Here is a 27214-nt window from a genome sequence, read left to right on the forward strand (position 1 = left end):
TCCAATCCCTAACGTTCTGTGATTCTCTGAAGTTTTTATACCAATTTTGAAAAGTATTGTAACAATGAATGCTATAAAACTATATTAATAAAATTTACAACTATATAAATTTAGTTTGTGGATTGCTAAAATAGTATGTAAAAATCTCTAATGGATTTTTTCCTTGGTAGTTGGTATCTATTAATCTTCGCTTTCTCATGTACTACTCAGGTATGCAGTCTGCTTATGATACTTAAAATGTTTTGAACAGCTGCAAGTGTGTCCTGTCTATAGCATTTGATGAAAATTTCAATATATTTTATATTTCAATAAATTTCAATGTATTTTCAATACTCGTAGCTTGATTTTTTTGTGCTTTGCCCATGGTTTTGTTACGAGTGACAGAGTTAGTAAGGAGACACTGCAAAGGATGTATAACCACCTGTAATAAACAGGCGTTTCCTTAAATATAGCTTGATGGATTGTAGAGAGCATATTGTCTAAAAAAAGCAGAGTACAAGGTTAGCACTCAACTAATAACATTTTCTACTTTCACAAAGTGCCTCTTAGCTTTAGATTGCAAAGTGGTTTTGTAGAGAAATTTACGTATTTTCCTCTTAGCATCCTCTTAGTGACTTGTTTAGCACAGAGGAGTGGATAGGTTGCTTAGCCCGGGCCAGGGAACTGCACCCACCTTCTCAAATGCCTTCTTGGTGCCCTCTTCAAACCTTGTTTCTCATTTAACCTTTTATTATGGGCATCAGTGCCTGTTTCTGTACCTACATGTGGTAATGTGGTCTAAATAGTGAGACATTTCCCATTTTAATAGATCTCTTTTGCTTGCGGAGCTTGAGAAGGAAGAGAAAGAAAAGGACTGGTATTATGCCCAGCTTCAGAACTTGACTAAAAGGATTGATAGTCTCCCTCTTACTGAAAATGTAAGTACCTTCAGTATGCTTGGTCATGTATCTGGTGCTATGGTCTCTGTTTAAATGCTATGTATATTTTATTAATTTGGTGACATTCTCAACTATAATTTTAATTTTAAACATTTTTATTTACTATATAAAGCTAATTTAGCCTAAATAATGCATATATATTTTTCATGTATAACTTTACACATTAAAATTCATACCTATCAGTATAAATGTCCACGATAGAGAGAAGGACTGAAAAGACATTATGACAAACGAATTACATGTCAGTACGCTTCTCTGTTAACTCTCTCCCCTAAAGAGTCTTTTCTCCATCCATTCTGTTATATAGTGGATTCTTTCAGTTCTGAGAGCAATATTCACTTAAGAGACAATGTACATAGAAGCTCTTAATTCACAACAGCAAGTAAAGTGGTGCTGTAGCCTGTATAAGTGTTGTTGCTCTGAGTTTTTACCTTGGCACCTCCAAACTGTTTATAGTCAAATCACCATTATCTGGGATAATAAACATGTCTGATATCCCAGATAATGCACGTTTTCCTATTTTCAGACCCCAGCAGCTTGGATATATTTGCTGTGCATTCCTTCACACTTACAGTGTTTGGAAGACCTGGTTGCCCATTTTTACAGAGTCATACTGATCAAGAATCAGCCTCCTGGAAATGCAAGCAGGCAATGGAAATTCTTTGGTGATTGAGGAGAGGCAGCAGGACTTACCAAACGTAACACTGAGTAATGCCTGAGCTTATCAGAGCACCAGAAGCAAGGGGAAAAGGTCTGAAAACAATCTTGAGGAAGGGAACCAATTCCCAAAAGCACTGTCAGCTGTATCTGTGTCACTCTATTCTTGATTTTAAGATTGTCTCCCTAGTTTCATAGTTGATGAGTTAACTTAGCCATTCTAGTGATCAGAATATTTTTCTTAACATCTGCACTAAATCTCTTTTGTGGTAAGTTGTATCCATTACTCCAGCCACAGCATTATGACAAATTGCATTCTTTTTAGTAGCATTTTACACATTTGTAGATTATTGTCTCTTTTTAACTCTGAATTGACCTTGGTGAAATCGTCTGGGAGGACTGCTCTTGGAGACTTCTTTATTTGCAAACTGAGTAATTGTCCAAAACCGGTGAAGTGCTTTACTCCTGCCTTAAAAAAAAAATCTGTTGTTTGAAATGTCTTTCCTTAAGCTGTGGTGGTGTTCCTAAATTGAACACTTGTGCTTTTTTTGCAGAATAGTTGAAGATAGGGTAGATAACAGCATTTTGAATACCATCACTACATGCAGTAGGTTTGACACCTCTGAATATTTTTGAAAATACTGATTCAGATGGCACACATAATGATTTTATTGGTATGCTGACACACATTAGTGGCCAGATGTTCCAGGCTTGTAATGAGTGATACTGTCTCAATGTTTATTACATTTAGTCAGTTGACAAAACTTGCAGGTAGTGTGTTGGTTGAACAACATTCTGTGTTCTTGTTTTTAATAATGTGGTTATATATTAAGGATCTATTCTTTTGTTTGTTTATGAAGTTTGATGTGGAAAAGCAATTGTTCTGCTTTTGTTCAGAGAAATTTTTTTTTACATAAATGATATTTACTAAAATGCCTTCTCTGTACTTCAATTTCAGTTCTCCTTGCAAACAGATATGACCAGAAGGCAGTTGGAGTATGAGGCAAGGCAAATCAGAGCTGCAATGGAAGAACAGCTAGGTACTTGTCAGGACATGGAGAAACGAGCACAGGTATAGTCTTTCATTATTAGAAGGAATGTAAAAGGCTTTCCTGCATTTTTATTATATTACTGACAGTTGTATCTTTAAACTGTGTGTAAATGCATTGATACCTTGGAGCATTTAGTTAGCCTTTGAAATACAAAAATAGGAACCTAAACATAGGAAATAACTACTCAGCAAAAAGTACCGTCCTCTGCCTCTTTAAAAGAAGAGTTGTGAGTAGGCAGAAGTAAATGACTTCCTCAAACGAAAATATTTTTATGGTTATTGGCTTATAATTTGCTACCATTTTAGTTTCAAATCAACATGTGGTTGCCATGGCTTTATTTTGCATCTGTTGTGGTGTATTTTGTCACGCTTTTAAGTTTAAAATAAAATCCAGCTACTATTGGTAAGTATCAACCGGAAACCATGTATCAAGGCATAATCTTTGAAAACAAGGTATTCAAGTAAAATGTAATTCACGTACATATCTGGAAGTTGTTTTCTCTCACCAAGAATTGTTTTGCATTCATGATGATGTCATGGGCAAATCGTATTTGTAATCATGATGTATGCAAATCATATTACATAGATTTGGAAGTATGACTTGTAATTGTGTGCAACCTGTAAACTGAATAATCAGTTGCATGCTGGTTATGAAAACTATTCCTCCACGGTAGTACAGCAACAATTTGAATTATTTATTACCATTTATTTCTAGAGATGTTAAATAACCAGCTTGGTATGATAATCTGGTTTGATTTTTTTTTTTCTTAATGGAGAATTATACAAAAATAAGTCCTTTCAAGAAAAATAGTCTCTTTATGCTCTTAATTTTCTCACCAGATTTACTTAACAGAAAACTTTGCTACTTAAAAAGTGTTCCTAATTGATTTTGTTTCTAATTAGAAAAGCTGCTTTTAATTGTAAAGTGAGTAATTTAGTAGGACTTTTCAGAAAATTCATATGGTTATAAATATTTAGCAAAACAGATATCCTGCAATTGTCAGGTATGTATATAATAACTGGAAGCTGTGTGGCTGTTTTTTTGAGGTTGTCAGCAGTGGCACAAATTTTGCCCTGCACAAATTCTGCTGTGCAACTTGTGTCAGCCAGTCCTGAGTGAAGGCAGAGCAGACTCTGCAGACTGTCTACAGATGTCTGGTTAGCCTTGTTGCAGAAGAAAGTGTTACAGCATTGGCATTACAACTTGTAGGAGAGCTCTCTTGCTGCTAACAAGTTTAAGCTAGAGTAAGTTGAAATAAGCTAAATAGGTAGGACAGGCTGCTGGTGAAATTCCAAGTGCACTCAGGCAGAGAATAAATGAAATTTTTCAAAAAGAGGAATGAACCTTACTAAAAAGATGTAGAAATTAATTTCTAAATTCATGTTTGTCCATGGGTTTATCACAGCTGTTTTACTATCTCTCTCTCTCTCTCTGTCTCTCTGTCTCTCTCTCTCTCTCTCTGTCTCTCCCCCTCTTTCTCTATATATGTGTGTGTGTGCGTGTGTGTGTGTGTGTAACACTTAGACACAAAAATTACAGTGTCTATTGTGATTATATCAAGACTGTAGAGTAGGAAGTAATTGCTTCTGCATGTGCTGCTTCTGAATTTCACTGGTAATTCCCCTTGCTTTCATTTTACAAAGGACAGATTCAAAAACTGTAGAAGTTCGTTGGTATACAAAAATGTAAAATCAAGTTATTGAATATTTCACTGTGATGTTCAAATGTGAAAACTGAACCATTTGCATTTGGCAAGCAGAGTGAACTTGCTAGTTTTTCAACTTTCTGCTCTGTATTTTCCTTCCACCTTAACTGATAGTGACACACAATACAATATGTAGATTGAAGGGTGAGAACAGTTCAGCTATGTAAAGGCTGCCGTTGCAGTCATTTCTGTATTAAAAGTCTAGAAGATTATTGTGTGAGAGCTGACAACCTGCTGTTGTCCGGGTAATTGATGCACTAGCCACCCTTTCTCATGGACCTTAAAATAATGGCCTTCTCCCTCTTGCATCTGGCTTTGTTTCCTTTAATCTCCTCCTTCTGAAGCAAGTTGGCTCACAGCAACTGTATATGTTAACTTTTATGAAGATTGTATACCAGCACATGCCCAACAGTTATTCAGAAGGATTTATTAGAAGGCTATTAGCAACGTATTTTAGCTTGTTCAATTATGTATACTAACTCACTAACTTGTACTATTCCCTGAAGTTTATAACTTCACATGGTAGTTCTTACATGAAAAGAAACAAAAAACCCCATACTTACCCCTGTTTTATTTTGACTATTCAAATATTGTAATCTACATACTTAGGGATAAGTAGAAGTAGACTTAATTTCTGTAAAATACAAGAAAGAAAAATTCCAATTCCAAAACTGAAATAATATTCGCACAGAATTAATTTTTCCTTTATGTCAAAACATGAAGGATCTCCTTTTTTTTTTTTTTCTTTAAGCACGCTTAGATTCACACAGTGGTCTTCTTTGTAAATTTAGACAACCTTTTTAAAACTAAATATTTCTCACTTTTTGCTGTCTGGAAAGGGACTATTTTTCTATCACTGTGAATATGAAGGAGTTTTTTGTGTGTGTTGCAAATCTTCCTGGAGCAGTGAAATTCAAATAATTTGTAACTTTAAATATTAAGTTACTTTATCCAACTGTTATGTGTTAATAAAGGTGATGAGTAAAAATGAATAGGAATATAATATGAACAAATAGGAGTAAAAAGTGTTGTTATTGCATAGGTTCTAAAGTTAAAACCATTCCTGGTGCTTGTTCAATTTTGGACCTCTGTTGTTGTTTATGTTAGTCTGCTGTTAGACTGTATCCCTTTATGGCAAGAAATGCATTCTTTTTTGCTGTTTCTACAGTATTTGTTACAAAATACGCTGCTGATTAATGGAACTTCTGAATTTCCCTGTAATACAAATAATGAATTAGCAGAAAGAAGAATGGTCTGATGTTTAAATCTCTGGATTTAAAATTGGGAAGGGTGAATGGAATTCCTGTCCCTTCTAAGGACTTCCTCAGTGATACTGGGAAAATGATGCAATATTTAATTCTTTTTCATCTGCACAAAAATATTTTCCCATGTTTAGTTTTGTATCTACAGGTACTCAGATTCTCTTTCTATTTTGTGATTCTATTTTCTTCTATATTTCTAAAATTTCTATATAACATTGTGTTTCTATTCCATGTGTATCTTTTGGCATTAGCATCTTTTAAAAGCTCATCTAATTTCCATTTTCAGGTCAGAAAGGTGTTAAATAAGATTGGTTGTAACACTGATTCTTGCAGTGTCCACTAGATGCACAAAGCCTTTCTGCTCTAGTATAGCATTGGAAATGCTAATCAGGTGAAAGAATCAGGATTTTTCTTTCAAGTATGTGTCCATTTTGTTAAACTACCCATCACCCATTAAATTGTCAACCTCATAGAGGGATATATAGCTTTATACATACACTTAATATCTCACAGAATCGTAATGCAGCCTGTACACAGTACAACTTGTATGGAGTATATGTATCCTCTAACATTTAGGTTTTTTAACATTCCATTCACTAACCACAGAATGGTTGCCATGGGAAATGAGTAGCAATATGGCTGTAAAAGACTGATTCAGAGATGTCTATAAATTCCCAGAGAAACCAAAGAAACAGGATGTAGTTTTCTTCATACTTAGCTTGTAAATTCTTTGAGATTTGTAGAAGCAAAAAAATACTCGGCGGCTGTGCATAAGCAAAACTTCCAAATCATTATAGTAACCAAATACAATATACATCATTGAAGACTTTATACCTTGAAGACACTCTGTAAATAAAAATCTCAAATCTCTGCAAGGCAACTAGAATTCTAACATATGAGATGAAAGTCAAATAGTTTGCTAAAGACCTGTGCAAAATGTCAGTTTCAGAAACAGTAAAATAGTGCGAGTTAACTGGAGCATTTCTCTATACCTGAATGTGTACCATGTGATGACCTAGTATATCCGAATGAGTATCCATTTTATTAAAAACCCAACTAGTCACTGTTTTGAATGTTTGCAATCATGTTTATTATGAAGAACACTTGAGTTACCACATGAATGAAGTAGCTTTGTTTTGTAGTCAGCTGTGTTTGCAAAGAGCTCTTCATATTGTCATTCTGTACCGTAAGTAAAAGGAGTTTCTGAACAAAATCAAACATGAGAATGCATTCATTTCAGGCAAGGGTTGCAAGAATTCAACAAATAGAGAAGGACATTCTTCGTATACGACAGCTCCTGCAATCACAAGCAGCTGAAGCAGAGGTTAGTGAGCGATTACTTGCCTTCTTTTGATTATGGTATGTATCTTTTTATGAAAAAAAACCCAGCCCAACCCAAATTATTTGAATGAAGTGGTGGACACCATTGTTTACATCAACTAGTAATGTCACAGATAATCAAAAAGTCAAATATACGTAGGCTGTTACTTGCTCTTTAACTAGTGAACTATGGGTGGAATACTTGGATTAGTTTTTGTGCTGTTATTGAACTTTAATCATTAATATATCAGTTAAATGTTTAACTTGAAATTTCAGTAAAAATTCCAAAGTGCAATCTATTATAGAGGCTGAGCATTGGTTTTGGCAAAAAAATAGCAGTCAGTTGTACATACCTTTCTAACTACAGGTCCCTGATAAGCACCTTCATGATTTGCTTATCTTTTGAGAGAGAAGATTTTAAAAAAATAAACAGATTAATAGCTTCTGTCAGACTTTATTATAGAAGCCTGGAATATTTTTAATGTTTAAATATTGAGTTCTATATAAAAAGTACAAGATAATGTTTCCTGTAAATTACTAAGTCCATAATAGTAATTGCTATTAGTAAAAACTGCTCTCGCAGTGGAAATTCACTTACAAGGTCAATTCCATTTCTTGTACTGGTAAATTGGAAATTCAGGTTGCATCTGAATATATGGTTTGTCTTCACCCAAAATAACTACTATGAAAGCTCAGACCAGCATTTGTATTACTAAGAGATTTGTACATTTTGAAAAATAATGGTTTTATGATTCCAGGATTTTAGGGGGAAAATGGTTTTGTAAGTGAAGCAGACATTAGTGTGTATAATTAAAGTTCTCTAGTCTTACGACATTGTTAGCCGATCCAGGTGTTTATATTCATTGATGAGATTCATGGTCCCTCCTCTCCCCTCCAGACTTCTCCAGGCTGAATAGTCCCAGCTCTCTCAGCCTCTCTGCATATGGCACATGCTCCTGTCCAGTAAGCGCCCCTGAGCTGCACAGGGCTTGCTCTATTAAGTCCATATGTTTCTTGTACTGAGGAGGCTGGAACTGGACACAGTACTCCCGATACAGCTTCACCAGCTCTGAGTAGAGAGGAAGGGTCACTTCCCTTGACCTGCTGGCAAAACCCTTCTTAATGCAGCCCTCGATACCATTGGACTTTTGCCACAAGGGTCCATTGCTAGCACGTTCAGCTTTTCCACCAGAACCTCCAGATCCTTTTCTGCCAAGCTGCTTGCCAGCTGGACAGCCCCCAGCATATACTGGTGCCTGGGGTTGTTCCCTCCCAGGTGCAGGACTTACATTTTACCTTGTTGAACTGCATGAGATTCCTGTCAGCACATTTCTACAGCCTGACAAGATCCTCTGAAAGGCAGCTGAACTATCTGGTGTATCAGTTTCTCCTCCCAGCTTTCTGTCATCTGCAAACTTAGTGAGGGTGCACTGTGTCCCAGCATCCAGGTCACTAATGAAGATGCTGGAACAGTACAGGTACCAGTATAGATCTCTGGGGTATTTCACTAGTGACTTGCCTTCAGCTGTACTTTGTGCTACTGCTCTCAACCCTCTGATGACCAGCTGTTCTGCCAGTTTTCAATCCACATTACTCTTTACTTGTCTAACCCATACACTCTCAGCTTTTCTATGATGATCACAGAATATTAGGAGTTGGAAGGGTCCTCAAGAGATCACCCAGTCCAACCCCCCTGCCTGAGCAGGATCACCTAGACTGGGTCACACAGGATAGTGTCCAGGCAGGGCATGAATGTGTCCAGAGAAGGAGACTCCACAGCCTCTCTGGGCAGCCTGTTTCAGTGCTCGATGTTAGTGGGGACAGTGTCTGAGAGCTTACTAATGTTAATGTAAATACCATCAGCTGCTCTTCCTTCAGCCATGAAGCTAGTCACCTCATTGTAGAAGGATCAAGCTTGACTTTCCCTTCTTAAACCCTGCTGACTGCTCCCAGTCACCTTCTTGTGTTTCATGTGTTTGGGAATGCTTTACTGGAGGATTTCCTCCATTGTTTTCAATTGCCAGGAACTGAGGTGAGGTTGGCCAGCCTGTAGTTCTCTGGATCTTCCTTCTTGCTACTCTTGAATGTAGGAGCGACATTTGTTCTCCTCCAGTCTTAAGGAACCTTTCCCTGCTGCCATGACCATTCAAGGGTGGCCTTGCAATTACATCATCCCTCCCCTTAGCACTCATGAATGCAACCCTTGAGGCCATTAGGACTTAACATGTGTCCAGTTTGTTTACACTTACCCTAGCCTGGTCCTCCCCACCAAAGTAAGTTGTCCTTGTTCGAGACTTACTTTCTGGTAAGAGGACTGGTCATCTCAGAGGACTGGATTCCTGATGGGTGGTTTTACTGGTAGAGACAGAGGGAAAGAAGGCATTGAGTGCCTTGGCCTTTTCTGTGTCCTGTGTCAGCAGGTCCCCTTCCCAATTCAGCAGAAGGCCCTCATTTTCCTTAGTTTTCCTTTTGCTTTTTATGTACTTGTAGAGTTTTTTATTGTTGCCCCTTACATCCCTGCATGATTGGACAGCAGCTTGTTACTCCTGGGTCACCTGACGCCACTTCTGCCTCTTGTACTTTTCCTTTGAATGCTCACGTTCAGTTAGGAGCTTCTTACTCATTCATACAAGCCTCTTGCTGCCTTTGCTTTGTTTCCTACTTATTGGGGTGGATCTTCCTTAAGCTTGGAGGAGGTGATCACTGAGTATCAGCCTGTCCTGGACCTCTCTTTGCAGAGTTGTAGCCCATGGGATTCTTCCAAATAAATACCTGAAGACATTGAAATCTGCTGTCCTGCAGTGCAGGTCTGTGGTCCTGGTTTTTGCCCTGTTCCAGCCTCTTAGGATCCTATACTGTGCCATCTCATGGTCACTGCAGCAAAGTCTGCTGCTATTTTTCACGTCCTCTACCAGTTCTTCCTTTTTTTGTATCAGATCCAGCACATTACCTGTCCTTGTTGACTCTTTCATCATCTTATGTCAGGAAGTTGTCATCAGAGCACTCAAGAAATGTTCTAGAATGTTTCATTCTGCTATTTCCCCTCCAGCAGGTACCAGGGCATCACTCGTCATTTACTAATACTTAATAGTGTGTTTTAATAATTTCCAAAGGATGGCTGTCTCCTATTGAAAACAGCTGGATGTAGTTCTGAAATTGGCTGGTGGCAAGGGGGAAGCATGTAGCAGTCAAACTGTAGAGTCCGTATAACTGAAAAATATGATATAACTGAAAAATACAATATTTATATATAATAAATGAGGCATGTATTATGTTTTTATACTGTGCCTGATATAGTGATACCCAAATTGAATGTGATTTTTATCTTTTAAACTATAGTAACAACAATTAAAAATACCATAGCTCATCTGCTGATACAGTTGGCCCAGGTGGTGATGCCAATCATTGTGAAATCCAAGTACAATTTATCTTGCAGAATAAGACCAAATGTATTACTGCACCATAAAAACAGCTTTTGGAAATCAATTAGCAGAGAAAATTTTGGCTCACATTTTTAAGGTTTGGCAAAGTATTTCCATTGGGCAGTGTTGCTGTAGATAAAATGTAAAGGATTTACTGTATACAGAGGTTATTTTTAGCATGTTTTAAGCAGTTTAAACTGTGATGGACAAGAGTTCTCTCAAGGATTTGACTTTCTGGAATTTTTTTTCCTTGGACACAAATATAGCAAAATTGTTTCAATCTTACGCTTTCTTATTTTTATTTGTTGCATTGTTCTTTGTCTTACTTTCTTATTTATACCTGTATATGTATTGTGTTTAATATGAACGAATGCCAGATAAACATTTTCTGATATCTAGAAAATAATAGTGTATCTGTGGCTTTTAATACACAGAAAACTATTAAGAGAGTAGTTGAATATTGGGGAAAAACAAAGCATTAGGTAAAATTATTTGTAATTGATTGTCTTAGCAAAAATTATCAAGGCCTACTTGCAAATGTCTTAAAATACCTAGAGATTTATATTTTTTTCTACTAGTAAATACAGGGAAATTAATAATTGACAAGTGGTAGTTATAGTTGACTTGAGAAGCACTTAAAAATAGTGGCAAACAAGATGTAGAGTGCAGCTCCATCTTCTTGTAATCAGCACCTACGGTCTTGCACCATTCTGCTGCAAGAGCAAACAAACATATTCTGTTACTGTGACTTTTGTAGAGTGATGCCAGGATTCAGAAATAGCAGAGGCCTAAAGACACAGCTTATGCTTCTTCAAAAATCATTCCTCAATATACCTGGTGCTATTTAACCCAGGGGACCTTTGTGCCATTCTCTAGATGCTGTGCCTCATGTGGAGTTTACCAAGTCTGCTGCTGTTTATGTGCTCTGGTTCTTTGCTGATGTGGTTGGTAGTTTATATATTTTCATCCACAGGTCTTACCCCCGGTGTTAAAAGGTAATGTGAAATAGGGGCATACTTGCAGTGGTTATACTCTGTGTATAGCTAATCCACTGTCTCAGGTGAATTTATTTATTTACAGAATAAATAAATTTTATTTACAGAAACGCTATATCTATGCAAAATATATTTTAATCATCCACATGTGTGTAAATACATATTATTTTTATATTTGATGTAATATGCATATATAATGTATGTTGATGTTTATATTATATGCATACTAATACATCTGTAATAAATAGCCATTTATATTTTAAAAAAAATCAGTTTTCAGTTAATACCTACTATCTGCTGCCTGTGTTATTGTTATCTCCTTTGGGCCAGTCTGCATGAAGAGAACAGCTGCTCACTTCAAAGTTCTTCAGTAGCTGAAGTGGTAAAAGCTCTTCACTGTGGACTTGCAGATTTGACATTCAAGCCCAGCTGATGACTTACATCATGTCATGCCAGCAGCTGTTAAAAATGGCCTTATAATTGCAAACAAATGTAGGTGTTCCATTGACTACTTTCTGTAGTGGCGTATTTTTGAGAGTGCTTGAGGGGAATTGGAAGCCACGTAAATAGTATGTAGCAAACAAAATGTATGTAAATGGGAGGAGAAAGGCAGAGAGCTGATGAGAGCAGAAAATTCCATTGTCGGAGAATGAAATACCTCTGTGTTTGTGCTTTAGAAGCATGAAAACTATTTAATAGATACACTGTCATCACCCCTCCAAAAAATTGCCCCAGTCTCAGGGCTTTCTTGGAAGAGTAGCATTATCCCCCCTCAAGTGACCCAGTGAGTCAGACCCTGGCTAATGAACAGTTCAGCTTTTTGCCTCTAGATATGTTGAATAATGCTTTCTTCACAGGATTGAAAATTACTGTCATCTAAGGGCTGGAAAATTCTGTCCTGAGTTATACTGGAGGCTTAGGTCTAGATTTTGTCAAACTCATCATTACTCTTAATTCAAGATTGAAAGTACTGTGAGGCAGGAATTCAGCATATAATACATTATACTATGTTCAGCACATAGTACAGCAAGGCCTGATCTTGACTGGGTCCCCACTCTTGTGCTGGGAACCAAAATTTATTTAGTCATTTTACGAGCATCAGCAACGATGTCATTTCCTACAAAATGACAGAGATGGTGACTTTTAAAATTACAGATCAGATTTAAAAGAACAGTAATACTGTGTCTCCTGAAATATTTTCTGAGTTATGCTTTGTGGGTTACTTATTATAACTGAACATATAATGTAAAGAAAAATGTTACTCATAATTGTTTTCAATTTTCTCATGTTACTACTTTTTCTAACATTGCTTTGTTCTTTGACATATCTTACTTCTTTAGCTAAACTGTATAGATTTCCTATTTTAAGCTTATCCCTAAATTATCACTTTACATGTATTTAGTTAATTACTGGTTTCTGAGATTCTGTTCAATGTTAAATATTTTCTGGGTTTGAAACTCTAATGTCTTTATATTAACATAATAGAGCTGGTATGCCAGGGATAATGCTATGAGTTTGATCACCAGGTAACTAAAGAAGTTTCAGTGTGTGTACATTGAAGAGAAGTATGTTTCTTCTCAAAGTTAAAGAGAGATTTCCATAAAGCAAGATGAGGCAGACTATGCTGTCAAGGCTGTATTGCACAGGAGCACTGCAGGGCCACATAGAAACTGAATTTAATCTAAAAAGTGTAGTTAAACAAATTAATTGAGAGAGATACAAGAGTGTTTTCTGTTAAAGTAGTAGCGTCTGTGTTGGAAAAATTAGATTTGGCATTATATGAGAATAATCATGCTTCAGAGGTAAGATGGTACCTTTTCAACTCCAGACTTCAAGCTGCTTCCAAGGATAGGATAATTTATGTCTTTCTGAAAATCTGAAACATTTTTAATGCATTAGTAGATTATGTTGGATATTTCAACACTTCGTAACTGCTCAGTTACTCTATTTGCTTTATTAAGTAATTGTGTTTAAAGGTTTGATTTTTTGGTCTTAATATCATGATCCCTGTCAGTGGCAGGATACCAGTTTAATTTTGACCTAATTGTATACAACATTGGGTCTCCTGAAGGAACTGAAATGTGTCTGTACCAGATTGCCTAATCAGTAGACTTTTTTCGATAAAATATTATTAGGTGGATCATATCAGATTATATAAATTTTATTTTCATCAAAGGGATTATTCCTGCACTGTTTGTCCTTAAAATTTAGAAGGATTCTTACAGCACAGATATCCTTCTGTCCATGCAGAAATTATTCATCTTTCAATGTGAAGCGTAATTGAACTACACTCACTGTAGTCTCTGGTAAATGCACAGATCATGTGACAGTGCAGTGAAGACAGTTGTTTGCTCCAGTTCTGTTACATTTCTGATAGCGATGTGCAGCTGGTGGAAAATGGTGTTTCTGTGTCTTGCAGCAAATCCTTTGTCTTGTAGGGCTGTAATCCTCAGAGGACATGCTTCACTTTCATTTGCAGTTTTTCAAAGACGCTCATTCTCAGCTGTTAATTATGAGGGTTATGAAATGCAAAGTGCTGTTCAGTGGCTTTGTGAGCGTGCAGCATCAATGCATTCACAGTCTAGAGAGATTTGAATGGTAAAGGGTACTTCATTTCTGTATGTAATTTCACAAACTCTTATATTAACAGAGAGCATCTCAAAGCAAGCATGATGCTGGTTCACATGATACAGAGAGGCAGAATGAAGGTCAAGGAGCAGCAGAAATCAGCATGGCAACTAGCAGTACTGGTCAGGTAAATTAATTATTTTGGTTGTTGATAGTGTAATTAAATACTCAGAATGTACAACTCTGATATATTGGTATATACCTTACGGTGTTTGTATGCCTGCGTATTTTAAAAAGATACATGTTTTTCTTCTTTCCATCTATATCTGAGAAATTTCTTATCTTTTTTGGAAGGATATGTTTTAATAAGATGAAGTATAAATATTTGATAATACAAGGGAGGATTTTCCTTTTGTTTAAATTATTAATGAGCCTAATGCTATGGAGGAGATAACAAGAACAGATTTTATTGCACTGTAATATTACAAGTATGATTCAATTAAGGAAAATTGTTCAAATTTTCACTTCAGAAAATATCACTGAAATATTACTAATTTTCTAAAAAGAGAACCTAGTGGTAGGTTCATCATTGATTGTGTTTTAGATAAACAGAAGTATCAATTAGGTAATCTTCTGGAAGTGGGCTGAAAGGTTACTTAAGTGCTTCTAAATTATCTTTCATTGCTGTTCCTTTTATTAGTGAAATACGTTAGTGGAATATTTTGAGGGGTACATTAAATTCTTGTCTTTTAAAACTAATATTTATCAAAATCTGTGACTTCTCTCTTTGGCTAAAAATACTTTGATTTATTTACCATGTGTGATCATCCCCTTCATGATTTCCAGCTGTAGCTGAGATATTCCCACTAGTAATTTGGGTTCTTAAAACTTCACACTACAAATTTAATAGTTGAATTCATATGCAAAATATTTTTGCTACTCCAGGAAAGAAGAATTATTTAAATCCTTCTGAAAGTGTCTTGTACAAGGAGATTTATCAGAAATACTTGTGGTTTGGCTGGAATATTTCACTTGATTGAACGTTAAACGCAGCCCATAATTTTGCTTTTAAAATATGTTTGATCACCATTTGGAATTAAGTTCTATCAGCCATATCTGAGCAATTGCTTGAGGCTCTGACTAATTCTTATGACAGCTTTATTGTTTGGGTAGAAAATAGTTCAGTCTGCTTTTGGGGCTGAAAGCATAATGTATTTAAATAATTGATGCATTGTGGCTGTATCATCCATCTTCAGTGTATGAATCAGGAGTCATTCTAGACAACAGATATTTTACAGGGCAGGAAGGAAGAAGGGATTGTAATATCTTGGCAGACTTATGCAAGGGGGGAGATTAATTCATGCTTCATTTGAGGTCTTATGTTGAGAATTTGTGCAATTTTGAACTCTGCCTCATGAAAATTTATAAAACATTCCTTCATTCTGGAGGTGGATAAATCCAGGGCACTGAATCTGTGTTAAAAGAGACATCTGGGGATTATTTACTTTCAGTGCAAGTCCAGACAGGAGTTTTAATTGACTGGACATAACATTTATTTCTGATAAACCAGCTCAATATCCTTTAAGTAATCACTGTTCAGTTGAGTGGAAAAAAAAAACAAAAATTTTAACCAAATAATTTGGTTCTAATTGTTTTTGTAGTCATATAATCAATGTTAATTAGAACACTGCCAATTAAATACAAGGTTTTTCAGGATTCAGTTCTGTCCTTTTTTACACCATCTTTCAGTTGTCTTCTCTTTTCTGTTACACTCAGTAGCCTGCTGCTGGAGTAAATTTTTTTTAACTTTGTTTTGCAAGTTTTATAAAGTTATTCAATGAGATTGTCTATTTTGTTAAGAGAATGTAACACAAAGTAGGTAAAATTACCTAATGACAGAGTAAATAGCAAACGTAGAGCAGTGAGAGAAAGTATAAAAGCAAAAAAGATGAAGTAGACAGAAGGTTTTGAAAGAGAAGGTTCTGCACAAGAAGGGTGCACATAACATCTCCTTGTCATTTTCCATTTTCTCAGATGAGTATCTATGCAACTTACGCTCGTTCTTTCACAGCAGTCTTTAGGAGCCACTAAGAAATGTAGTTATACTTCATTTGGGCATCCTGGCATCCTAAAGTAGCAAGGCCACGTGATGACTCTGAAGGAAATAGTTGTCTGAATCAAAGTTGATACAGCTTTGGGGAAATTGTAGGAAAATAATGCTATTTCTGTCTACACCCTGATGGATTTTAATAGGTAGTGCTCCAAACTTAAGTCTTTTTTTACGTTCTCTGATAAAACTATCATACTGAACTTAATAACAGAGAATTCTGGTGTAAACATCATGTTTAACCTGTAATCCTCTGAATGTACTTTGAGGTCAAGATGATACAAAAGGATTGCTCAGTGTAAAAATCTGAGAACTCATTCCCGTGTTTCTGGCACTGCAGATTATTTAAGTGAATGATTGAGACAATCCAATATAATTTTTATTCTAAGCTGTAAGATTTTGAATTTTTTCTATACTCAGCAGAGAAAATAAGGGCTTATTTAAATAGGCAATATAACTATTAAATTGTGTGAATTTAAATCATTCTAGTTATGCTCTTTTAGCATGATACTTATTCTGAAATATGCATGAAATATTCTGGATTCAAATGGGATAGTGAAACGAGTATAATAATGTGTGTTTAAATATTCCAGTATAAGTAGAATCTTTTTCTGTCTAGACAAACACTACATGATGTTACTCCTTTTTTACTAATAGTCACTTTCAGCTTCAAATTTAAGATGTTGAACTGTACGAACCTCAAGTGCTCAGAGAGGAATATTCTTCCTTTTTTATGGTACACTTAGAGAAAAAAAAACTCTAGAAATTATTTCAAAATGTCTTTCATAGAGTTTTCTTCAGCGTGTTATATATTTTTGGTGGAAAAAACCCTGATGCTTATTGATCCAGATTGCTTGAAAATGTTGTTTCGCAAATTAAGCTAATAATTTAATCAACAAATTTTTAGCTTTTGTAGCAGATCAACAGAAGACTGGTGACTTCCTCAGTAAAACTCTGCTACTAAAAGTGTTCACTCTTGAAATGTACTTTTAAGTTCTTCAAAATGAAAGGCAATGGAGGGATATAGTAAGGGAAACTTCACAGGTAGGAAGCATTGAGAAGGAAAGAAGGCAACAACAAGGGGAAAAAAAAGAGTGGTTAAAAAAAGGAAAAATGTAAATACACAAAATGGATTAAAAGAGGACAAAGATGCTAATAACTGGGTCTTGCTACTACGGGAAGGAGCATGCTGTTTACAGTAACTTCTAGGAAAATTACAGCAGTGTCAGCACTGTTTTATAGCTTTTCGTTAAATTAATTGGATTCATCCACTCATCATTTGCTTTTGATATGGACAAATTCAGGTAGGGTTACTCCTTGGCTGAATTAATCTCTTTTTACTTGTCAGTTCTTGCATACCTGGTTGTGTTATGAAGAATTACAGGCTTACTCCTATGCACTACATAATCTGACATAAAAGTTGAGGCTGTTTTTTTTCTCTCTGTAAAAATTACATTTTGATTTGCTGCAAAGTCCACTTCTCCTTCATCTTGGTGCAAACAGTAATTATAAAATAATTCCATCAAAAATATCTGTTTAATCTCTGTTGAGATTAAATTTGAGGAAAAGTGATTAATAAAACCCAGGTTAAGAGTGACCTCTTAAGTTTTGTCAGGACAGAGAGGACCTAACTTAATGAAAGTAAGTTGACAGTTCATTGCTATCATGATCCAGTGCTGAAACTGAATTAGGCAATAGTTGTTTTTTCACTCAGGCTTTGTTTTATACTGAATTGTTGTTTAAATCTGTAGAGTTCTGCTACTCGAATGGACCACGAGACAGCCAGTGTTATGAGCTCTAGTAACTATTCTGTTCCTCGCAGACTGACAAGTCATCTGGGTACCAAGGTAACCGAAGATTACAAACCACAGGTCGCTAATGCTACATTTTTACTAATACAGTAACTTCCTTGTTCCTAACATTAGATGAACAATCTATCCACACATAGCAATATTATGTAGTTAAAATTACAAAAATATCCAAAATGCTTGAGATGTTGTTTTGTAAACCATGATGAAAACTAACTCTTTTAAGAGCAATTCTTTGAATACTTTTCTAGAGTCCAAATCCACAAAACTAGTCCAATTGCTAAGAAATTAAATGAGGAGGAATAAAGAACTCTGTAAGCCCTTCATGGTGATGTCAGTTTACAGAAGACTGTGTTCACAGTATATTTGCAGCATGAAAAGAGAGGGAAAGAAAAGGGCAAATCTGTAACACAAAATTGAGTTAATGAACCACTGGAGCTTATACTGCCTCTGGAATTGGCAGCAGTATAGATACTATTGGTGTTGTGCAGAGTACAGTTTTCTGGAAAGCAGGCCCTATTAGCTTCACATAGTATTAAGTACTTTGGGCCTTAAAAACAGCATTATAATGTTGTAATTTTGATCCTGCACTGTATGCATGTACCAAATGAGAGTGACATCAGCTATTCTGTCTGCAAGTTTTCATTGCAAATTGTAGAATTCACAAAAGCTGCAGACAGCGGGAGAGGCTTGAAGGCAGGGAAAGGGACTGAGTGTGGAATGATACGCAAAAAGAAATGAGCTGAACTGAGTGTGTTGTGGGGTAGGAAAAGTTAACATTAACGCATGAGAAGAAGGGAAAGTGGTATAGAGTCTAAATACATTTAACAGATACAGAAGGAGATGTGTCTGTGGGCAGTGTGCGTATACAGAGAGACAATGATTTTTTGGTGGAGTTTGTACGTTTTGTTTGGGGTTCTGTTTTGTTTTTTTTTTGCTTGCTTGTTTTTATTTTTTCCTATACTGTATTTGCCACAACCTGGAGGCTACTTCTTGGTGGCTTCTTCAGCTTTATTCTCTGACAAAACCTTTACCTTCCAAATCTAAATAACACTGGATTAATGAAATACTTTAAATACCTGTCAAGGGACATGCACAAAACAGATGAAATTTACTATCCTTTAAGAATCCAAGTGGTTTGTTTTAATACTCTATTTGATTTTTCCCAGACCAAGAGGACGGGATCTCTAAACCAGGATGCTAGGCTATCATAAATTGGCTCCAAGGCTGTTTCAGTGGATTTTGCATGTGATCATACAGCTTCACAGATTCTAAGATTTCTATTGCTTCAGCAATCCTATAGTATTTAGAGAAGTACATGTTAACAGACTTAAGTGCATAGTCTATCCACTGTTATCTGATTTTTTTATAACTTGGTATTTGTACTTATCTTCAGGCAGATAAGAATTCTCTCTGAAGAAACCAAATCAAATCACTCATTGGTCTGGAAACCATTGCAAATATCTAGTTATTAGTAGAAAACTTTGTCTAACAGTCCAAAGTCTTATTTCTTCCTTAATTGGTATATTCTAAAGAAACACATGCTGCTACTTTAAATTCCCGTTGATAGTTTCTTTTATGTTGTGCTTTGGTTTTGAATATTCCTGTTTATCTTGGCTTTAGGAGTTTGCTTTTCTAGATAGTATCTAAAACATCCTCTACGTCCTGTTATTCTACTGAAAGTTCATTAGAAGAACCAAATGCATTTTTTGATCTAAAGCTATTATTTAAGTAAACAGAAGGGGAAAGACAACCCAAATAGTGTGTTGACTAGTATATTACACACGACGGCCAAGGAAATCCCTCAGAATTGCTATTTTTAAATGAGAAATTTGATTACTCCAAGTTAAATCTGTAATGCTGTGTTTCCATGGCTTGATCTAATTTGACATGCTCAGTATTTTATATATATTAAATGAGCATTTGTTTGCTTTACTGGTTTTACCCCTCTAAACTGGAAAAAGTGTTAATTTAACTCTTCAGTTTTGCATTAGCTGTAAATAATCTGGTTCATATGCAACTCAGTTGTCATAACAAAAAATGATTAGCTAATTTGTAATAGTGTTAAAGGAAAGCTTTAAAATATATGGATGTAAGATTTTTTTTGCATAGTGTAAATTAAAAATCCATGTAATCATTCTTACTGTCTAGAATAATTGTATTTAATGCCACATAACAGCTTTTCATTGAAGAGCATCTTTACGTGAAAGTGGGATTAATACAGAAAATATTTTTCTGAGATAGTTTAAAATATATCTTAGATTTATCAAACACTTTAGTATGTTTATTTAACCTTTTTGTACAATGGTACTTAGAAGTCTTTGCCATTGACCTTGTAGATTAATACAGTTATATACAGTTACCACCTACTTTTAGCCATTTAACCACTAAACGAAATTTATTAAGATTATGCATGCTGAAGTTGTAATAGTACTTAATTATTTCTAAATAGCATAGTTTTTTACACCATTAAATAAGGGGCTTTTGCTCATGCGTACCATTCAGATTTCATTTTAATTTAATTTAATGTGTATTCCTTAAATGTAACTGTATTTTTAAAATCATTTGACCTGCAGGTGGAAATGGTGTATTCATTGTTATCAATGCTTGGTACTCACGATAAAGATGACATGTCAAGAACATTGCTAGCAATGTCTAGCTCCCAAGACAGCTGCATAGCCATGCGTCAGTCTGGATGTCTTCCTCTCCTCATCCAGCTTTTACATGGCAACGATAAAGACTCTGTCTTGTTAGGAAACTCTCGTGGTAGTAAAGAGGCCCGTGCCAGAGCCAGCGCAGCACTGCATAACATCATTCACTCCCAGCCTGATGATAAACGAGGCAGACGGGAAATCCGCGTGCTCCATCTTTTGGAGCAGATCCGTGCTTACTGTGAGGCATGTTGGGAATGGCAGGAAGCACATGAACAAGGCATGGACCAAGACAAAAACCCAAGTAGGTTCTGCAAGCTGTATAAAAATGTTTCAAGCATATATTGAAAACAATGAATTTGCAGAAGGCACAACTTTTAATCTGTATAGATACGTATTTTTTTCTTTTCTAACTTGAGATAATGTTACGAAATAGCACCTATTACAGATATTTTACTCTATTTTTAAGCTTGTTATTTAAATCATAGACATTGGCGTACTTCCTAGATAGTGATTCTAGTTTTTATGTTTATAGTCTGTGAATTAATATTGAATATGTACTCTTTTTGTTTTGCATTTTAAAGGATAATGAAACTTATCTAAATAAATAATCCCAAATCACTTTTCATGCAGATGTATTCAGGAAATTGCACATTTTCTTTAGAAGAGTAACAGAGAGAACAAATTAAATCATTTATTTAATACAATATGAAATATTATTTATAATGTTGCATGTAAGATTCTTTCAGTATTAAAATACACAAGGAGTGACAATGTGAGTGAATAGGAGTTTTCTTAGGGAAGAGATAGAAAAAAGACTTAACCTTCTGGATTGCTTAGCCGCTTTTCTGAATTGAGGGTATTTTGTAAGTACAGGCTGTCGGTCTCTATGACAGAAGCACTACTGACATCAGTGTGCCGCATCATGGGTGTTGGAGGTTACCGCAAGAACCATTTCGCAGGAGCAGGGCTCTGAACAAAATGTACCAATACCATTTGTGCATTAGCCAGAATCTAGCTCACAGATTTATGAGCACAAAAACTTCATAGTTATGAAACAAATTGTTTAATTAACCATTCATAAGGACGTAATAACCAAACAAACAGCTTCACGTTAGCTGGCATATTATTTAATACCGGATACAAAACTGCAATTGATTTATCTTGAGATTAGATTCACTTTGGAAAATTTAAGATCTAGACAGAATTACCTAGGAAATACTAATTGTTACCTATTTCTTGATCAGTGCCTGCTCCAGTGGATCATCAAATCTGTCCTGCAGTGTGTGTTTTGATGAAACTTTCATTTGATGAAGAACACAGGCATGCGATGAATGAGCTTGGTAAGTAATCTGGACATATGTCAGTCCATGGGCCCTGATGGGATGCACCCACAAGTGCTGAGGTACCTGGCGGGAGTCATTGCTAGACCACTCTCCATTGTCTTTGTTAAGTCGTGAGCAACGGGAGAAGTGCCTGAGGACTGGAGGAAAGCAAATGTCACTCCAGTCTTCAGAAAGGGCAAGAAGGAGGACCTGGGTAACTACAGACCGGTCAGCCTCACCTCCATCCCTGGAAAAGTGATTGAACAGCTTACCTTCAGCACTGTCTCCAGACATATCAAGGATAAGAGGATCATTAGGAGCAGTCAGCATGGTTTCACCAAGGGGAAGCCATGTTTCACCAACCTGGTCGCCTTTTATGATGACATAACCAGGTGGACAGATGATGGTAGGGCAGTGGATGTGGTCTATCTTGATTTCAGTAAAGCATTTGACACTGTCTCCTATATCATCCTCGCAGCTAAACTGAGGAAGTGTGGTCTGGATGATTGCGGAGTGAGATGGATTGTGAACTGGTTGAAGGAAAGAAGTCAGAGAATTGTGATCAATGGGACAGAGTCCAGTTGGAGGCCTGTATCTAGTGGGGTCCCCCAGGGATCGGTACTGGGACCAGTACTATTCAACTTATTCAGTAACGACCTGGCTGAGGGAACAGAGTGCACTTTCAGCAAGTTTGCTGACGACGCAAAACTGGGAGGAGTGGCTGACACTCCAGAAAGCTGTGCTGAGATCTGGACAAGCTGGAGAGTTGGGCGGGGAAACATTTAATGAGGTTCAACAAAGGCAAGTGTAAAGTCTTGCATCTGGGGAAGAACAAACCCATGTACCCATAGGTTGGGGACTGACCTTTTGGGGAGTCGCACAGCAGAAAGGGACCTGGGGGTGTTGGTGGACAGCAGGATGACCATGAGCCAGCAATGTGCCCTTGTGGCCAAGAAGGCCAATGACATCCTGGGGTGTATCAGAAGGGGTGTGGTGAGTAGGTGGAGAGAGGTTCTCCTTCCCCTCTACTCTGCCCTGGTGAGACCACATCTGGAATATTGTGTTCAGTTCTGGGCCCCTCAGTTCAAGAAGGACAGGGAATTGCTGGAAAGAGTCCTGCGCAGAGCTACAAAGATGATGGAGGGAGTGGAGCATCTCCCTTCTGAGGAGCAGCTGAGGGAGCTGGGTCTCTTTAGCTTGGAGAAGAGGAGACTGAGGGGTGACCTCATTCATGTTTATAAATTTGTAAAGGTCGAGTGTCAGGAGGAAGGAGCCAGGCTCTTCTCAGTGACAGCCAATGACAGGACAAGGGACAATGGGTGCAAGCTGGAACATAGGAGGTTCCATGTGAACAGAAGGAAAAACTTTTTCACTGTGAGGGTGACAGAGCACTGGACCAGGCTGCCCAGAGAGGTTGTGGAGTCTCCTTCTCTGGAGACATTCAAGACCCGCCTGGATGCGTTCCTGTGCGACCCAGTCTAGGTGTTCCTGCTCTGGCAGGGGGGATGGACTGGATGATCTTTTGAGGTCCCTCCCAGCTCCTAATATTCTGTGTAACTCTGTGAAGACCAAATGCATTGCTCTGACTTTCTTTAAGAAGCTTGTTGGGAACAGTGGCACTATTTGTCTACCACACTGGATATGTGGGGGGTTTATTACTATTTTAAACAGATCATCAGTTCATTTGTGTCAGTTATTGCCCTCTAAGTGATGAATGCCATTTAGATAAATCAGACCATTTTCCTCCCAGTCGAGAAGTTATTATGTCAGTTATTCTTTTTTTCTGGCATGTATTGTAAAATTTGGAAAAGTATTCTTATAGAAATGTTTGCAATTTTAGAAGTATTAGACATAGAACAGAGACTTCTTTCCAAGATGGGAGGATTTTTGTTGGTGTTTTGGTTTTGGGAGGTTATTTTGTTTTAAGTTGGTTCCTGTTTAACAGCCTGAATTTTTTAGTCCATGCTCAGTAAATTCTGTGTATGCAGTTTTCCTTTATTTGCCATTTTCTTTATCAATGAAAATATTATATATATTTTTCTCAGAAAACATTCAGTGATAATAATCAGTAATTTTCAGATTTACTAAATAGCTTTTTATGTAACTGGTGCAAGTTCATCAGTCAAACATGATTTTGGCTGGGTAGAATTAAAAGATGAGTGTGTGTCTTGCTTTTTCATAATTCTTCCTGTTCCCATTTTCCCCTGAAATCTCAATGTCATGCTGTCATACCTTTTAGATGCTACAAAGCACAGAATTCAAGATGCAGAGTCAGTATTTAATAATTTGTTTACCTTTCCTGAGCCTTTTAGTTCTCAGGTGTTTGAGATTTGTTCCGTACGTATAAATGTAATTTGCTCCTTAGAATGTATGTGTTGTGCTCACAATATTGGAGTACGAATATTGTTTATTTTCCTTTTTGTTTGATTTTAAAGGAGGTTTGCAGGCCATTGCTGAACTGTTGCAAGTGGATTGTGAAATGTATGGACTTACAAATGATCACTATAGTGTTACGTTGAGGAGGTATGCTGGAATGGCCCTAACAAACCTGACTTTTGGAGATGTGGCAAACAAGGTGAGAGTAGAATTTTGAATATAGAGTAATTTTAGTTCATAGCTATGTTCATAGCTATGTTTGAATTCTAGTTCTCGAAAGTGGTGATGAAAAATCTCCAGGACAGAATACTGAGTTTGAGCTCAAGAAAGAAGTTCAAAATACCTGTCATTCTGTCCTGTTCCTGATAGAGAGCACCAGGAACTGAAAGTTGTGTTATGCCAGTAAAGGATCAACTCTCATATGAAATTAAATCACTTCTAATTTGTCAGTGAAAGTAAGGATTTTATCTACTCTCTTAATTTCTATTAGCATTAGGTAAGTATAGCACACAATCATTATGGACCAGTGATTACAGTTAGTGACAGGCTTTTCTAAGGATGTTGAGCTAAAACTGCTAATTAAGTCAAATTTTGTAAAGTTGTTAGTTATTTAACAATACTATTACTGTCTGATGAAATTTTGCAAACTTCTTCAGGCTGGAGCATATCTGGCTCATAATGGACACTACTTCAAATTATTACAAGAGAAAATAGGTTCCCTAGTTTCTGACAAGGACCTTGCTTTTAAAAGGTAGAAAGTTGCAATAATTTCTTGCCCCAGAGTTTGCCAAGCCATGGATCTCAAAATAACTTCATAGTGAGAAGGCTTTTATCTTACTACTCTAGAAAAAGATATTTCAAGTGCGGATGGAAATAATAGGCATCATATAACTTGCTTTTTATTCCAAGTTTTAGACAAGAATAAAGCATAAATCCTTGCTGCGGTTGAATTGCTTCACAAAATACTGTCACTGTACATCATCCAGTCAGTAACTGCTGCAGGGCATAGCATAAACTAAACTCAGAGATGTAAATGTATGTGCTGTCCATCTGGCAGGTAGTACAGTTCATGCACATCTTCGTTTTTTAATAATTTTTAGTTGTGCTTTGTCACAATTTCCAACGTAAGCCTTACAGTTTTTCAGTTGCTATTGTGTTCTTAGTAAGTTGTTCTCTAATGTCAGAAATGTTGATTTATTTGTGTCTGGTTTAAGTATTTATATTACTTTTCATACTATGTTTATTTGAAAAAAAAAGTATTATTGTGAGACTCAGTACACAGTAGGTAACAACACATTGCCAGCATATAGGTGATTTTTATCTGGTGTATAGTAAAGAAGGCTTCTAAGCTATTAAAGTTCCAGATCAAATCCTAGACCTTTTGTAAAATGTACAAAATTTAGCGCAGTTTTACTCCTTATGTATTGTCCAGAATAGAAGCTGCTAGTTACGCTTAACTTTTTAGTAGTTGTAAACCAAATATTTATTGTTGTTATTTTACTAAGTTTTTACTGAACTTCAGATATGATTAGTTTAAAATATCAAAACATTGTGCAGAAGCAAGCCATCTAACCTGTAATTTAATACAATTCACCTTCTTTTTTCTTCTGATTCCTAACAGGCTACGTTATGTTCTATGAAGGGCTGCATGAGAGCTCTCGTAGCCCAACTGAAATCTGAAAGTGAAGACTTACAGCAGGTAATGTCCTTTTGAGATGAAGTATTTCTTTATCTTGGACATTTCCATCACTTTGCATCCCATTTCATCCCAAATTTCATCGCATTGTATTAAAGTAATTAAACATTGCATTGTATTAAAATAGGATATTAAAATATCCTTTCCTAATATTTGCCTTCTACTCATTTGTCTGCCAGTTGTTATTGTTATACTTTGTGTCATCTTCATGAAGTCTCTAGTGTGCTGTCCATAGCCAGCCTTCTCTTTTTGTAATTAGGCTCTCTCTTTGCAATATGCTTTATCATCCCATCTTGATTTTTTTGTAATTGTTGTTCTTCTGTTGTATTGTCTGTATTATCATCAAAGTTAATTTGATGCAAGGTTTGTACTTGTACTCATTCCACAGATAATGAAGCACAACTTTATTCTTGTAAAAATACTTAATTGTAGTTCATGGTGGTTTTTTACCAAAGCCCATCTAACACATGGGCTTTAAAACTCACATTTATGACCCTGATCTGTTAGTGGAAGTCCAGTTTTAAAGATAAGTTTGAGTGATCTTAGGTGCTTTAAGTTAGTTTACTAGCGATGGTGTCAAAGGACTGGAATTACGCAGAGTGTTAATACAGTGTTGTGGCTCCTACAGCTGCAGCAAGTAAATAATAAGGGAATAATAGTAGAGGAAGCTGTATTTCAAGCTGCATTTGGCTTGACAAATCATACATAACTATTCCACACCAGCACCTCCCAAAGAAGCTTTCTACGTATGGGCAAAGTGTTCAATGTGACACCTGAGTCTTTTCTCATGGCTCCTGTTGTGTAAAGAAAACAGCCTGAAAAGAAATTCTGTATGAAGTGCTTAGGGTGATCTCGAGAGTTGAGAGCTCAGAACTGTTCTTCATTGGCTTGAAACTTGTTTAAAATTATTAAATATCGAATTATAATCCATGTTAATGAATATACACTGTAAACAAACTGGAACAGCAAAAGGAAGTAACTGGCACATGGGCCCTCTGACCCATGGTGTGTCTCCAGCCACAGGGGGGCAGATAGACCCCCATACACAGGCACACACACAGAGAAGGAAGTCCGTCACTCAGGAGAAGTTAGAAATGGGATTGAATAAGAATGGGAGACTGTGCTCATCACTGCTCATCAAAGGGCATGGCCAGACAAGCGTATCAGCCAGCCAGCTGATTCAATGCAACTGTGCCTTTCTGTCCCCTTATTCCTGTGTTTTCCCATGCTTGTACCTTCCCAAATGACCTAGATGCATCCTTTTTCCTGCCTTTTGGAATCTTAAGGTCCTCTCATCATAAAATGTCTTCTGCAGTTCCAGGATACTCTTTC

At 36.5% G+C, this 27214-nt stretch overlaps 1 protein-coding gene across 1 annotated transcript in view; it reads left to right on the forward strand.

Moving 5' to 3' along the window:
* Window positions 1–808: 808 nt before the first annotated feature.
* LOC104542638 (adenomatous polyposis coli protein-like) overlaps window positions 809–27214 on the forward strand; it is a gene marked incomplete at both ends in the record, with an annotated part of 30293 nt that continues 3887 nt past the window's right edge. The window contains 9 exons of the mRNA XM_010187009.1: window positions 809–917; window positions 2554–2667; window positions 6855–6938; window positions 14002–14106; window positions 17778–17873; window positions 20411–20789; window positions 21733–21828; window positions 24246–24385; window positions 25808–25885. Of these exons, the coding sequence (XP_010185311.1) occupies window positions 809–917; window positions 2554–2667; window positions 6855–6938; window positions 14002–14106; window positions 17778–17873; window positions 20411–20789; window positions 21733–21828; window positions 24246–24385; window positions 25808–25885 (1201 nt within the window). The remainder of the gene's footprint in view (window positions 918–2553; window positions 2668–6854; window positions 6939–14001; window positions 14107–17777; window positions 17874–20410; window positions 20790–21732; window positions 21829–24245; window positions 24386–25807; window positions 25886–27214) is intronic.

Source organism: Mesitornis unicolor, unplaced genomic scaffold (genome assembly GCF_000695765.1).
Source record: "Mesitornis unicolor isolate BGI_N332 unplaced genomic scaffold, ASM69576v1 scaffold23076, whole genome shotgun sequence".
Lineage (NCBI taxonomy): Eukaryota > Metazoa > Chordata > Aves > Mesitornithiformes > Mesitornithidae > Mesitornis > Mesitornis unicolor.